The sequence below is a fragment of the Neltuma alba genome, unplaced genomic scaffold, assembly GCF_004799145.2.
Source record: "Neltuma alba isolate B1F8T4 unplaced genomic scaffold, ASM479914v2 tig00012255_pilon, whole genome shotgun sequence".
Taxonomy (NCBI): domain Eukaryota; kingdom Viridiplantae; phylum Streptophyta; class Magnoliopsida; order Fabales; family Fabaceae; genus Neltuma; species Neltuma alba.
This window is the reverse complement of record NW_021636781.1, coordinates 379,544-394,287: the sequence shown is the minus strand read 5'-3', so window position 1 is coordinate 394,287 and position 14,744 is coordinate 379,544. Positions and strand designations below refer to the sequence as shown.

The window sequence follows — 14,744 nt, the reverse complement described above, 5'->3', positions numbered from 1 at the left end:
GCACGCAGAAAATGGAGAAGAATCAGCGATGAGAGTGCACAGAAACGCAGGGCAGAACTGTAATTAAGGGTGTGTTTGGCAAGCACCCCAAACCATGGTTTTGGGACCCAAACCATGGTTTGGAAAAAATGTTAGCCAAACACCCTTAAAAAAATCAAAACCATGGTTTTGAGAAAAGTAAAATTTTTTTACTTTTGGAGGAAAAGGGGGAGAGTGTGAGAGCCTATAGGATGTGTATCTTGTTGTTTTTTTTATAAACATATTTTTTATAAACATATTTAATCTTATATCTTATAAATACATATAAATATTAATTATTTATTAATTATATTATCTTATATATTATTAATATATGTTAATAAAAAATATATTATTAACAATTTTATTCCTTCAAATTAAAATATATCATAAAATATATTTTTTCTATAATTATCATATTAATTTATGCCAATTTGTATATATAAAAAGTACTTCTAATAACAACTATCCAAATACTCACACTTCTCAAAATTACTTTTTCACAAAATCTATTCTTTCCAAAATCTATTTTTTTCAGAATCTATTCTCCAGAAGCTATTCTCCAAACCATGGTTTGGTTTCATCCAAACACACCCTAAGTGAAGATCTATTCATTTTGAGTTAACTAACTCCATGCATGAGTGAGTGGTAAATTAACTTAGTGAGGGAGAAGCCTCCCGAAGATAACGTTTCCACGTCATGAGAAATCAAATATAGTACTCCTCCGGTCCTTATTATAAGACCCAATTTGACTTTTTATTTGGTCCTAATTATAAGACCCAATCCATTTTGTCTCTTATATTTATGCATTTTTTTTCTAAGATAATCCTTCTAATAATGATAGTTTTAACCAATATACTTAATTAGTAAGGATATTTTAGGAATGACAACACTTATTTATTATAAATAACCAACTTAACTTACTTCCTTAATCTCCTCAAATAAGTCAATTGGATCTTATAATTAGGACCGGAGGAGTAATATAATATTTTATCAAATTGCTACAACAATGTTTTTTTCCCCCATATATGAGGCACAGCTCGTTTAAAATATGATTAGTGAGAATGTAATATAATTTTTAATATTGGGTGGTTTGTAAAATATAATGAGAGCTGCAGGAAAAGTACAAAAATTTGATGATTCAGGCAAGTGGGTGAGACTTGAGAGAGAAGCAGAGGGATTGGCCTTTCCTTTCTTTTTCTTTTTCTTTTTTCTTTTTTCTTTTGTTTTTTTGGTTTGGGACTGAAGAGGGATTGGCTTTCAAAAACTACAAAATTGACGCGATTTTGATTTTTATGGCCATTTTTTCCGGCTTTGATGACCCTATGTGATTTGACGTTATTCTTGCGAAGACTTTTTAGTTTTTACCCCACCTTCCAGTCTTGCTTCACGGTCTCACCGGCCATTTTTTCCGGCTTCCAAACGTGCCCAAACGCTCCACTGGGCTTTTTTCAGACCGCATGTTTCATCCTGTTTGGATCCATGTCTACACAATCTAGCTTCTTCAACTCAAATGCGGGGCTTTTTTTGGAGCAGCAATGGGCATTGAGAAACCATTACATATATTTATTAGGATGTTAAAATTTTTACCAACCTGACCTGCATGTTTTTTCCTCTCAGCTCACTTTTAATACTTCATTTAAAATAATCACATTATATATATAATTTCTTTCTAATAATAAATTAAATTTCTTTATTTTTAATAATTTTATCTTCCTTATTTCTTAAAAAATAGTCAAATTATATATATCTAATATTAGATATATACTATTTAATAAAATTTATGTCTTTTTAAGTCATTTTACATGCAAATTTACTTTTACATTTATTATCCAAGCAAGTTTCAACTTCTTAAACTGACTTTTCTGAAAACCCAATTCAAATATAAATTACATTACTCTATCTGACTTTTACTCAATCTGCAGATTGAAAAAAAAAAGTTACTTCTGTCACTGCTATCCAAATACACCCATAATCTGGATTTTCTGGAATCATTTTCGGTGAAATAACTAATAAGAAAGGAATGTGAAGATATATCAACATTACTAGTTTCGATTCTTAACGCAAAATCTAGTGTTTAGTTTAATTTGAAGTGCAAACTAAATCTTTTACTACTTCCGTTTTTTTTTTTGGCATATACTGTTTTTATTTTTTAATATAAAAGCTAGTTTGATATTTAATTTGATTCTAAATATAAAATTTAAATTTATTTTGTCTTTATTATTTATTTATTTTGTCCCCAAATAATCTCTATGATAATTGTATATATTAAGAAGTTACTATTAATAGTAATTCAAATATATATAATTAATAAGAATATTTTAAAAAACAAAATATATATTTATTATAATTAATTAATTTTTTTTAATTTTTTCAAATTGATCAATTAAGTTTTATATTAAAAACTGGAAGTAATATTAAGTATGGTATCCACTCCGCAGCGATCTCCTTGTGCGTGTTTGTAGCAAGCAACCAATAAAGATAAATAACATTATATCCGCGATGTTTAATATAAGACATAGCTGCTGGCTAAAAAAAAAAGATATAGCTTATATTTCTTTCCATATTTAATATAAGACTAATTTAATTAATTTAATTAAATTTAAAAAGTTAGATAAGTTCGTTAATTATAAGAAATATGACATATTTTTTTTAAAACACCACAATCATCTTTCTTAATGTCTTTCCTCCCTCATTTACTTGATTATGGTTGAGGAAGTATCTATAAGAGTAATTTAGAAAAAAATTAATAAATATGATAAATAGGTCTTATATTTAAGTTTAAAATTAACTTAATAATTAAATCATATATTAAGGACTGAAAGAGTGATACAGGAGGTAGCATATTAGAAATTCATGAGAAATAGGAAACATAGAGAGATTAAGGACTTGTTTGGTTTCTTATTTTGGAAACAATTTTTTGTTTTTAAAAGCAGAAAAGCAAAAAAACTTGTTTGGCAGTTTTGTTTTTAGTTGATTGTTTTAAAAAACAAAAAATGTTTTTAAAAACTGAAAAACCAAAACAATTTTTACTTTTTTTTGTTTTTGTTTTGGTATTTTGTATTTTTTTTATTTTAAAAAATTAGAAAAATCTTCTTCTCTTTCCCTCTACTACCCATTACTTATCATTATCAGTGATAGCTACTACTTGTCAAAGTGTAATTTTTTTATATATTTTTTAAATGTGATTTTTTAAAAATTATTTTCCAAACAAATTTTTTGGTTTTTTGTTTCCAAAACCTGTTCTCAAAAATAATCTTATAAAATTATTTTGAGAATAATAAAGCAAAGAAAAAAAAACAAACATGCCCCGATTATCGCAAAAGAATGCGTTACCTTCTTTCACTCGTAGGAAAAAACGGAATGCGTTGGCTTTTCAACAAAGAAAAGTTAGTCAAACCAGAAAAAAGCAGGGAAAAAGAAAAGTGATTCAGAAGTTGACTGTATGTGGGTGATGTACTGTTTCGAAGACAAGGAGAAATTAAAAAATATAGCGTTATATTGAAATGGTTTGGGCTTGATGCGCCAACTGGTGGTTAAGATTTAGCTTCTTAACCAAACACATCATTACCCTCCGTCACGAAGGAGCAAATGAAGATTGAAGCAGATGAAATAGTGATTTATCATCACAGCTCAAGCATAATGTTGCAGATCAGTTTGAGAACCAAAGTCCCTACTCAGGCTAGCGATTAAAAGCCATGAATAACACTAAATTAAGGACTTCTTTGTAATAACTCATGAGTAGTTTTTTTATTTGTATTTACAGGATATAAAATAAGTATATAAGGAAAGTTTTATCTTTATAAAATTGGGCAAAGAGTTAAACAAACTTTATAACATTATAAAGAACTTTAAAACATTATAGCTGTCCCAGGATTAGATGAATTATCCCAAAAGAATCGTTTAACCATAACAAGAGTATGAAAAATCGAGTGTGAACTTACGTAAAAATACTTATATAAACACTTAAAATAAACATAAATAAAGGAGTGCTTGGATAAAAACCAAACTATAATTTCAGAAGTAATTTTACGGCCTACAAAATAAATATATAGAGGAGTTTATTTCGATTTGTAAAAAATTTTAGGATATCCAAACACGCCCCAAGCCCTAAGTGAAAAAAACATGTTTTAATTTTCTTTCCGGACTCGTACAGTAAGAGAAACAAATAAGTGCACCTTTCACTACTTTTAAAAGCTAAAGCTGAAATTAAACTATTAATGATTTGTACATCTAGGTGCCTATATCTCAACCGACCACTAGGTGTGCCTCCCGGTGGCCTTCTCTTCATCTTTAATTTGGGTTCTGTTTGGATGCTTCAAAATCGTGGTTTCAGAAGCACTTTTCCGTAAAACGAGATAACCTCCTCTATATTTACTTCGTAATCCGCAAAAGCACTTCTGAAACCATGGTTTGGTTTTTATCCAAACACTCCCTTGGCCGTTTTCCAAACGAAGGCTTCTAGGGTTTTCATATCCACTCGCCTTGCACGTGCTGATTTGGTTTTCTTCTCATTAAAGCGGCAACAATTCAACTTCAATTTGGATGCTTATCCTATGCGGTTTGCCTTTTCTTTTCAGTGAATTCCGAGGTTTTAATTTTCTTCGCAGTACACTTTTTTGTTTTTTTCCCCCCCTTCCTTTTCTGCAGTCTGCTGTAGCTTTTGACATTGGCAGAACAGCTTTACGTGCCCCCACGAGCCTCGTCCATGCGTTTATCTGAATTATAATTGTTTACCTTAGTTTCTAAGTAGTTCTTCTGCACAATGCCAAGTGATCCTGAAATTGAAGATCTAAAGTGGGGAAAGGCTTCAATTTTAACAGAGCCATCAAATGGCCTTTCACAAAAGTTGTAATGGCTTTGTAACTACTGCGGAGGAATCTGATCAATTGAAATTGCTTGTGTTTTATGTTTTGGGTCATGCAATTCTTATAAAGAACATCTTTGATGCATACGCGGCTTCTGTTACTTGTCAAGTTTAATTTGCTAATCAAGTTCTTCAATTTTAGAATTACAGTTTGTAATCAAACAATACTTACATAAGTTTATCAATTATGTCAAACTTTTCAATTATACATTATCATGTATCCGATCCTTGAAATATTAATACTTAATTATATATTCACATGGTTGGCAAAATAAATAAATAAATTTATATGAAACAATAAAGAATACATAACCATGTGTAATTAGAAAATTTGACATAATAAATATAAAAAAATTGATTTAAGGTTTTTCCTTTATAATGAATACTCCCTCTTGTCCATAATATAAAACATTGGTTAGAAGAAAATTGTAGTCCAAAATAGAAGACGTTATAAGTAGAGTTTGTAATATGGGTTGAACCTGCAAGTTCAACTAACCAATCCACCAAAAACAACAAGTTAGGGTTGACTAAAAGTCAATTCGCCAATAAACGAAACTTTTTAACCCACATCGCATAACCCACAACTTGTAGCTGGCTAGCTCGCAATTTTTTTTGCATTTTAAAGTTTTATTAATTATTATAATTATATTTAATATCATATATAAAAAAAGTAAAAAAAACCAATATCATTTATTTAGTGTTTTCAATCAAGTATTTGAAGGAAAAATAAAAATTTCATTACATTTTCTTTATATTGTATAAGAAAAATATTTTAAAAATAAAATTTTTTTAAAAAGAAAAGAAAATAATAGTTAGCTGGTCAGCAGACTAATTTGTCAATCCAAGGTCTGCCAACCCACCATGGCGGGTTAGCTAATCCGTCATTACACGAGCCTCTTCAACCTGTATCACTTAACTCTAACCTGCAATAAGTCAATTCACAGATTGGCTCGTATTACCACCCCTAATTATGAGGATAATTAATGTGATTTTTTCATTTTCATCCCTATTAGCCATAGGAGACAGATAAGAGATAATAAAAGTGTAACATTAGAAGCAATTTCATTTTTTTTAGAGGTAAAATAGAAAATTCTATCATTTTAGAATAAACTTAATGACTAAACTTCTATTTATTAGTATGTAAGAAAAGTTAATAAACTTCATATATTACGCGCCGGAGGAAGAGTTACAATATATTTTTGTTGTTTTTTTTCCAAAATAATTTTGTTTTGTTTGAATTTCAGTTATCTATGGGGAAAAAAAAATCAATCAGCTTTTCATATCCCGAATTCCTAGATTATCCATTAATTTAGTTGATTTTGATTGCTTAGGGAGAGTATTCTCTTTTTCTTTTCTCTCTCCACATATATTCTACAATTTAAATCCTGATGTTTGACAAAATTTAATAATAAATTCAAAAAAATTCTCATGTTTTATGAGATAAATATTTCTCATATATTTATTTTTTTTGTGAAGCGTAAAATCACTTAAGTTACTAATGAAAAAAATTTTTCTTTACATTTTTTGTTTTAAATTTTTTTTTTTTTTGGGTGATCTCTCTTGTTTTATTTTCCATTCAACGGGCGGAAGTTTCCCCAAAACAAAACACATTGGTCAAACCATTTGAACGTAACGGAAGTTACGTGTCACGATATTACTCGTGCAGTTACTTCAAGTCGTGCCCCCTTCCCTACGCCCAAATCGTCACGCCCTGAATAATCCATGGGAATTAAAGTTCTTTTTTCCACGAATTTCAAGATTTTCTTTTTAATTTTTTCGCAGTGGCCGACGAAGTTCAAGTTGTTGAACCCCGACTCAAATCCCTATTCTCAAGTCCATTGAGTCCAAAAGCCTCCGAGGACCGTCGTGTCGTCTGAATCGCAATACTCATAGCTGCTCACTGAGCTGAACTACCCGTCCACTCTCTCCATCGCTGCCTCCCAGAGTGCGAGAGTGACAAAGACTCTTCCTTTTCTTCCTTTTATTTTTTATTATTATTTTTTTTTTGGTGGTATTGTCCAGGTTCTCTGTATAGCCCTTCTTTTTCTTCGCCCTTCAGATTCTCTAGTTGCACATATCCCTGGCTCGATTCTTCTTAGGCCCTTGTTCCGAGTGAAACCCCTTCTCTCTCTCTCTCTCTCTCTCTAACTCCCTTTTTTCCCCTTTATGATTTTCGAGATTTCTGTGTCTTCCTCACTGTTCATCTCCAATGGATTCGCACTTTCTGGGGTAAAGGTAATAAAAATTTCGCGGTGCTCTCCCATTTTGTGTATTTTCTGGAATTTAATCTCACGTAGATTTTGGTTGTTTTTTCAGGGAGCAAAAGTGCTTATGGTTGGAGCTGGTGGAATTGGTTGCGAGCTGCTGAAAACTCTCGCTCTGTCGGGTTTTCAGGACATACATATTGTGAGTTCATATTTATGATTTTGAAGTTAGAAGTCTCTGCTTCCTTTTATCTTAATCCCTTTTTTTCAGAAGGGTTTATGGTATATTCTTGATTAGTGCTCTCGCTAGGGTTTTCGTGCACAGGGGTTTACTCAATTTTGCGGAACTGAGTTTTATGTACGGTGGCCCGATGGATTTTCTTTTTTTAAAGAAAATTGTGGCGTCTATAACTCACTAGGAGAAGTAAATTGTGCGTGAGTAATGGTTCTCTTAGCTTTCGTTCAATTTTAATATTAAGTTTGATTATTTTTTTCTACCGTTGCCTGGTTTATGTTAGGAAGGTATTTATGGGAGTGACAAATGAGGAATAGGTGTATGCTGTCATAACGTGTAGTGAAAAAGAGGATGGACTGTTGATTGTTCTTGAAGTCACTGTAATATGCTTGCGCTAAATGAGCTCCCGTGTGGTGTAGTTGGATTAAGTGATTGTGCATCATGATAGCCACTAAGAGGTACTGGAGTATTGTATATCAGACCCTCCTGTGCGTGTGTTCCGATGGATGCCCTTGGGGAGGGAGTGGGGACTTTTCAGTAGCAATGCACCATTTAAATGCATCTTCTATATTATTTCTATGTTTTTAGACTATACATGTGCTTTCACACTTCCATTCACCTGTTTTATTTCCAATACACAGATTGACATGGACACTATAGAAGTCAGTAACCTGAACAGACAATTTTTATTCCGACGATCCCATGTTGGCCAATCCAAGTCGAAAGTAAGTTTCTGTTGCTATTATTGTAGAGTGGTCTGGGTTTATTTGTACAGGCACCTAATAACGTCCTCACTCAGGTTGCTAGGGACGCTGTCTTAAAATTTAGGCCTCACATAAGCATTAAATCATACCATGCTAATGTCAAAGATCCTGAGTTCAATGTGGAGTTCTTTAAGCAATTTAATGTCGTTCTAAATGGACTTGACAATCTAGATGCGCGAAGGCATGTGAATCGCTTATGCCTGGCAGCTAATGTTCCACTGGTTGAGAGTGGAACGACTGGGTTCCTTGGACAGGTAATTTTTTTTAACATACGTATGGGCTCCCTCACAAGTCATATTCATTTCCATTGATAGTTGAAGCTGTAGTCCTATTCAATACTTTTTGTTTGTTAATATTGATGATTTTTTGCCCCATTTGTGCTCATTTAGGGTGCCTAGTCCCAAGCTCTGAGTTTTTTTTTTTTTTTGGGGTGTTTTTTAACCTACTTTAAAGATATGCTTTTGGAACCCGTTCGGTTATTAACTTTAAAAATTTGCTGGATCCACTTGATGTAATATCCAATTTTATGGTCAGCAATTGCGATAGTCTTTTATCCACAATTTTTGTGATGTTATGTTAATGGAGTGCAGGTCACTGTACATGTCAAGGGAAGAACAGAGTGCTATGAGTGTCAACCTAAACCAGCTCCCAAGACATTTCCTGTTTGTACTATCACAAGCACTCCCTCAAAGGTGTGAGTTTATATTTGTTGTTTTTGTTAGCTTTTACCTTGTGACCCATATATATATATATATATATATTGATTTCATCTGCTTCTTTAGGTAATGGTAATCATCATCTTTTGTTGGGATAGTAATAGTGTGAATCTGGGGAAAAAATAGGCTTATAAAATTGATGCTAAAGGAGCTTGGGCTATCTTGACTCTTGATATTTTTCCTTTTAGGTTGGGTTACTGCTTTAATTTTTTTAAATGTATTTTTTATAAGTATTGTTGGATGACATAATTATTAGGTAGGCGCAGTTTTGAATTTTCACAGTATTGATGAATTTTGGCAGTTTTTATATTAATAAATGCATGAATTTGTTACTTACAATCTATTTTATTATTTACTCGTTGGTATCTAAGCATCTGCCTTTTTTGCTTCCCCCCAGTTCGTTCACTGTATTGTTTGGGCCAAAGACCTGCTTTTTGCTAAGTTGTTTGGAGACAAGAATCAGGAAAATGATTTAAACATACGTTCTAGTGATGGTGCCAGCTCATCAGAAAACGTGGTTGATGTATTTGAACGTAGGGAAGGTGAGGGCATTGATGAGTATGGAAGGAGAATATTTGATCATGTATTTGGTTACAACATTGAGTTAGCTTTGTCTAATGAAGAGACATGGAAAAATCGCAATAAGCCAAAGCCTATTTATAGTAAGGATATTCTGTCTGATGAAATGGCTCAGCAGAATGGAAACGTGGACAGAGATTCTGCGACTGATGATGGGTCTTCAGTGTCTGCCATGGTATCTTTGGGTTTGAAGAATCCTCAGGATATTTGGAGTCTTTCTGAGAATTCTAGAATATTTTTTGAAACATTGAGGCTATTTTTCATGAAGAGGGGAAAGGTTTGTTTTGCACTTTCACGTGTTTGATGTAGTGATCACTGATCACTTCATATTTTATATATTGCCGAAGTGGCACTTAACTTTTTTCTCCCTTTTCTGGTGTATTTTCTTTCTGTGATTTTGAGCAGGAGATTGGCAACCTGAGCTTTGATAAAGATGATCAGCTTGCAGTTGAATTTGTTACTGCAGCTGCTAACATACGCGCTGCTTCATTTGGCATCCCACTACATAGCCTTTTTGAAGCTAAAGGTATTGCTGGTAACATTGTGCATGCCGTTGCGACAACCAATGCAATTATTGCTGGTCTAATTGTCATTGAAGCAGTTAAGGTGCTGAAAAATGACATAAAAAGTTATAGGTATGGTGATATTTCTCTCCCTTCTGTTTTGCGCTTTGCTTTCCTAGTTTCCTTGGTGATCTTTGGTATGTTCCCAGAAAAACATGGAAAAGTGGTTTTGTTAATATGCCGTATGTTTAGGTTGGGCATTGAGAAGGAGTTGTGACAATGAACCCTTGACACAGAGTCCTGCAATTGTTCTGTTGAAGAAAATAATCTATAGTGTCATCATTATTACCTTGCTAAGTAAAATAATTTGTCAATTTTACTTGTATTTTGGACCTGGCAGGATTACTATTCTTGTCTAGTTTAATGCAGTGCATATGGTGTAGATAAAAACATGTTACTTGATTAGCTATTTAACAAGCATGTGAACGTTTGGTCTGTGTTTTATTTGTCCTCGTGTATGTAATCTTTATCCCCATTTAATTGACTAATCTGCAACTTTGAACGTCATCTTTATACTGATTTTTTAATCTAATTTAATAATTTTGTAGAATGACGTATTGCCTAGAACACCCATCAAGAAAGATGCTGCTTATGCCAGTGGAACCATTTGAACCTAACAAGTCTTGTTATGTTTGTTCTGAGGTATGTGAAATATGCCCTTCTCTCATGATATGCCTTAAATGATTACAAATTGCAAATAGACTGCTCATGCCCTGTATGTGATATTGACAGACACCTCTACTGCTTGAGATAAACACACATCGTTCAAAGTTGAAGGACTTTGTGGAAAAGATTGTCAAGGCAAAGCTTGGGATGAACTTGCCGATTATTATGCAAGGTTCAAACCTCCTTTTTGAGACTGGTGATGATCTTGATGAAGACATGATCGCAAATTATGAAGCCAATCTTGAAAAGGTATCTTTCTAGCAAATTGTTTTCAAATTTGTTTGTTACGTTGTATTTAGCAATTTTCTTCCCCTTTGCAGGTGCTAGCTGAGCTTCCTTCTCCTGTAACAAGTGGTACGATGCTTTCGGTGGAGGATCTTCAACAGGAATTGTCTTGCAATATCAACATCAAGCATAGGTACTTCCTCATTTCTCTTTATGTTTGCACTTTCAACTCTATGTAATGCTAAAGTAGCTTTCTAACTTGATTAACTTTGTAGTGAGGAATTTCTATTTTCCCCTTTTCCTCTTCCACTTCCTTTACTTGTTGGGTTTATTAGTTGGGTTACTTTGTTTTCTTCACAGGGAAGAGTTCGACGAAGAGAAAGAGCCTGACGGAATGCTTCTTTCAGGATGGACTCAACCTGTGTCAGTACCAGAAAAGGCAAAGGAAGACAAGTTAATCTACCATGGCTCAAGAATGTTGGATATAACAGTAGAAGCCACAGAAGCTGGAAAGGATGAGACTGGTGTAGCAGTTGTGGCGAAGAAACAAAGAATCTCTGAAACGTCGGAGGTTGGTGCAAATGCTGGTGATGAAACCAATCACAAGAACTATCAAGTAATTGATGATGAAGACGATCTTGTCATGCTTGATGGGAATTCTGACAGCAACAAAAGAAAAAGATTGCAGTAGGCACGTGTGAAGTAAAATGTGGATGATTTTTGCCATCCTAATTTTGTATCTGTAGGGAGATTTGGTGATTTTTCTTTTGGCCATTGTTATTAACAGGTCTGGAAGCCGCCATTATTTAGTCTTGAGATAGTTAACGTTTGTTCTCCAGGATTCTTCACAGATTGTAGCGGCCATGTATACTCTCTTGACTTAGATAACTGACATCATATTGACTTTCTCACATCTAGATCAGTGAACAAGGTTCTGCAGTTTGGCATCCTATTCAACATTGTCGTCATGTACTGCAAATTTAGCTTTTGGGAATGAAAACTGTGTTTGGCATCCCACTGAAAAACATGGTCTTCCATGGATGGAAGATATTTTCACACCAGTCACGTCTGAGATTCCGCTGTACTGCTATATCCGGAAACGAAAAATATTTATTCTATTCCAAAGTAGGATTTTTTTCCCCCCTCAATCCCTCCAGAAATAATACATTGAAACGCTGGAAATGGTCTGCGGATGAAAAAGCATACTGCAAGGTGGAAATCTTCACCATGGAAGTATTTATTTATATAAATAATGTACATGCAAAATTGAGGAGAGGGAGCCCTGAAATACTAGGACAAATCTAAAAATTTCACAAGCGAACAATAAGTTGTTAAATAGGTTGTCAGAAGAGTGACATCAAATACTGACACAAGGATATAGGAATATACAAAATGGTTTTGGTTGAGGCATCTGTTAAAGGAGAAGAGGGTGGATCTAGACATTGACATAAGGAGTGGCAAACTGAGCACAACTAGGTACCCTTCGGCATGCATAAGGAGGAAGATTGTTAATGTTATCATTGCTGCTGCTGCTGCTGTTATTGTTTTTACTTTTGGAATGTTTTTTCCTTTTCTTGTTGTCGGGATGTTTAGGTTTCTTCAGATCCTCCAAGCATTGCACATCTGCTATGCATGTGAATGATCTCGCTTTCCCAGAATAATACCTGGATAATCCTCTCCTGCATTCTCATCACAAAATGCTAATAATAAACTAATAAAAAAAATCTTTCTTCAACACCTCTGTTTTTGTTTCAATATAAGAGATACATTTTATAAAACACATGTATGAGAATTTCAAGGATTGAAATGAATAATTTTAGGAGGAAAACAAAGATGAAGGAGAATGTCACCTTTGTGGAGCACTGGTTCCGAGGGAACCCATGTTGAATATGAGTTGATTGATTTCTTGCTCCATTTTCGTTGAGAGAGGAAAACAGAATGGTGTTGCTCACAAGATTTGGATCCACTCAGCACTCTTCTTATGTAAGCCAACTTGATAATATTAGGTTTCCTGAAGCATAATTAAGGATTCAGAATGGTTTTTGGGTTCGATAAATCTGGATTCGTTTTAAACCTTATGTTTAATATAGACGCTGTTTCTCATTTCACCTCTTCTACTTTCTCTCTTCATCATCCAACATGCTTCCATTTCAGCCCTACATGTATAATTTAAAAAATTATTAAAAACCAATGATTTATAAATCATGAGTGTTTCAGTGGGCCCAAAGATTCTGTGAGCCCATAAATAGAAAAAACAATTGTTTTTCTAAGAGTTGAGAATAGGGAGATTATTTTTTTCCCGGTCCATTTCCCTTAAAAAAAAAAATAAGACACACACACACGCAGAGGGCACAGTTGGGAAGAGTAATTCCATTTACATCATTTTCTTTTCCATTCTATCCTCAAAATCTTTCAGGTCTGGTCGGGCAATTTTATATAACAAGACATTTTAGTCCCAGGACAACTATTTTCTTTGTTTGTAGATTGGGAAGACCATAACCAATATATATACACGCACTATAAATTTATAAAAAAAATTACATTATTTGTAAGTTATATATAATGGCACATATCGAGTTTATCACAATTCTTTTTATCTTTCTCAAAATATGTTCTTAGACTCCTATAACTATTCTTTCACTATTTTATTAACACATTTCAACAAATTGTAATCATGAAAAAATTATAATATTTCTATAATCTTTCATAAACATTTTGAGTTGTTTTTTAATAAGAAAAATCAGTGAAAATTTTCTATTTAAAAATTTTATTGGTTAGAAGGACTTTTTTTTTTTGGGGTAACAGAAGGACTAAAACTTAAGTATTGATACTTTCTATATATAAAATCCTGCACGGCATTGCTGTTTTTTGTGTATAAAAATATATAAAGTCTTTTCGATTAATAAAATTTTTAAATAGAGATTTTATAACAATTTTCTTTTTTAATATATGCAGCGCATGGAGAAAAGTACTTATTTTACCTGAATCCTCAGTAAAATGGAAGCTTTTTACAGGGTTATCTAATGAATTTGGATTATACTAACTTCGGTCCTAATTATAAGAGCTAATTGACTAATTTGAAGAGATTAAAAAAAAGTTAAGATAGTTATTTATAATAAATAGATGTTGTCTTTATTAAAATATCATTGCTAATCAAGTATAGTGATTAAAACTACTATTGTTAAAAGAACTATCTTGGAAAAAAATGCATAAATACGAAAGATAAAGCAAATCGTGGTTTTATATTTAGGACTAAAATAAAAATTAAACAAGGTCTTATATTAAAGACCGGAGGTAGTAATTAGTATATTAATTTAAGCAGTACTACTACTATTATTATTAGCTTGAATGAATTGAAATCCTCGCAATAATGGCTACCTTGGGTTAATTTTAAGCTACTAAAAGTTGGATTGCGATGTTAATGTATAGTGATTAAGATTTTAATAAGGGGTGTGTATGAGGTTCGCATGTCTAATATGCCCGTCCGATCTCACAAAAAAAGGACCCAACCTAGCCCAGCCCAACAAAAAGCTACCCGAACAAAAATAGGTATTTTTGGGCAGGGCTAGGCTGCAGGCAGGGTATGTTGCCCTGCCCAAAAAATATATAATTATATATATTGTAATATATAGTATAATATTATTTTCAGTAATTATCCCCTTTTATTTTGGCTAAAAAATTAGGTAAAATTAGAAAAAAAAAATGAAAGGAATATAAAAATTATAATTATATAAAAAAAACCAAATATAAGATTAAATATGCTAAATTGCTCTTAGTCAAATTTTTTTCTTTTCCTTTTACCTCCAATTTTTTAAAATAAAAAAAACCAACTTTTAAATCTTGTGCTTTCAAATAACTATAAGAATCTACCAACTATATGAATAAACTAAAGAATTGAACTATAGAA

The 14,744-nt window shown here is 32.7% G+C and overlaps 1 protein-coding gene across 1 annotated transcript; it reads left to right on the top strand.

Moving 5' to 3' along the window:
• The first annotated feature begins 7,110 nt into the window (after window positions 1-7,110).
• LOC114725533 (SUMO-activating enzyme subunit 2-like) lies at window positions 7,111-11,748 on the top strand. The gene is made up of 11 exons (XM_028912054.1): window positions 7,111-7,120; window positions 7,202-7,291; window positions 7,966-8,049; window positions 8,124-8,342; window positions 8,679-8,780; window positions 9,202-9,660; window positions 9,789-10,018; window positions 10,495-10,588; window positions 10,679-10,861; window positions 10,933-11,030; window positions 11,198-11,748. Exons 2-11 carry the CDS (start codon window positions 7,217-7,219, stop codon window positions 11,526-11,528), a joined length of 1,875 nt encoding a protein of 624 aa, XP_028767887.1. The 5' UTR covers window positions 7,111-7,120; window positions 7,202-7,216; the 3' UTR covers window positions 11,529-11,748.
• Window positions 11,749-14,744: the final 2,996 nt, after the last annotated feature.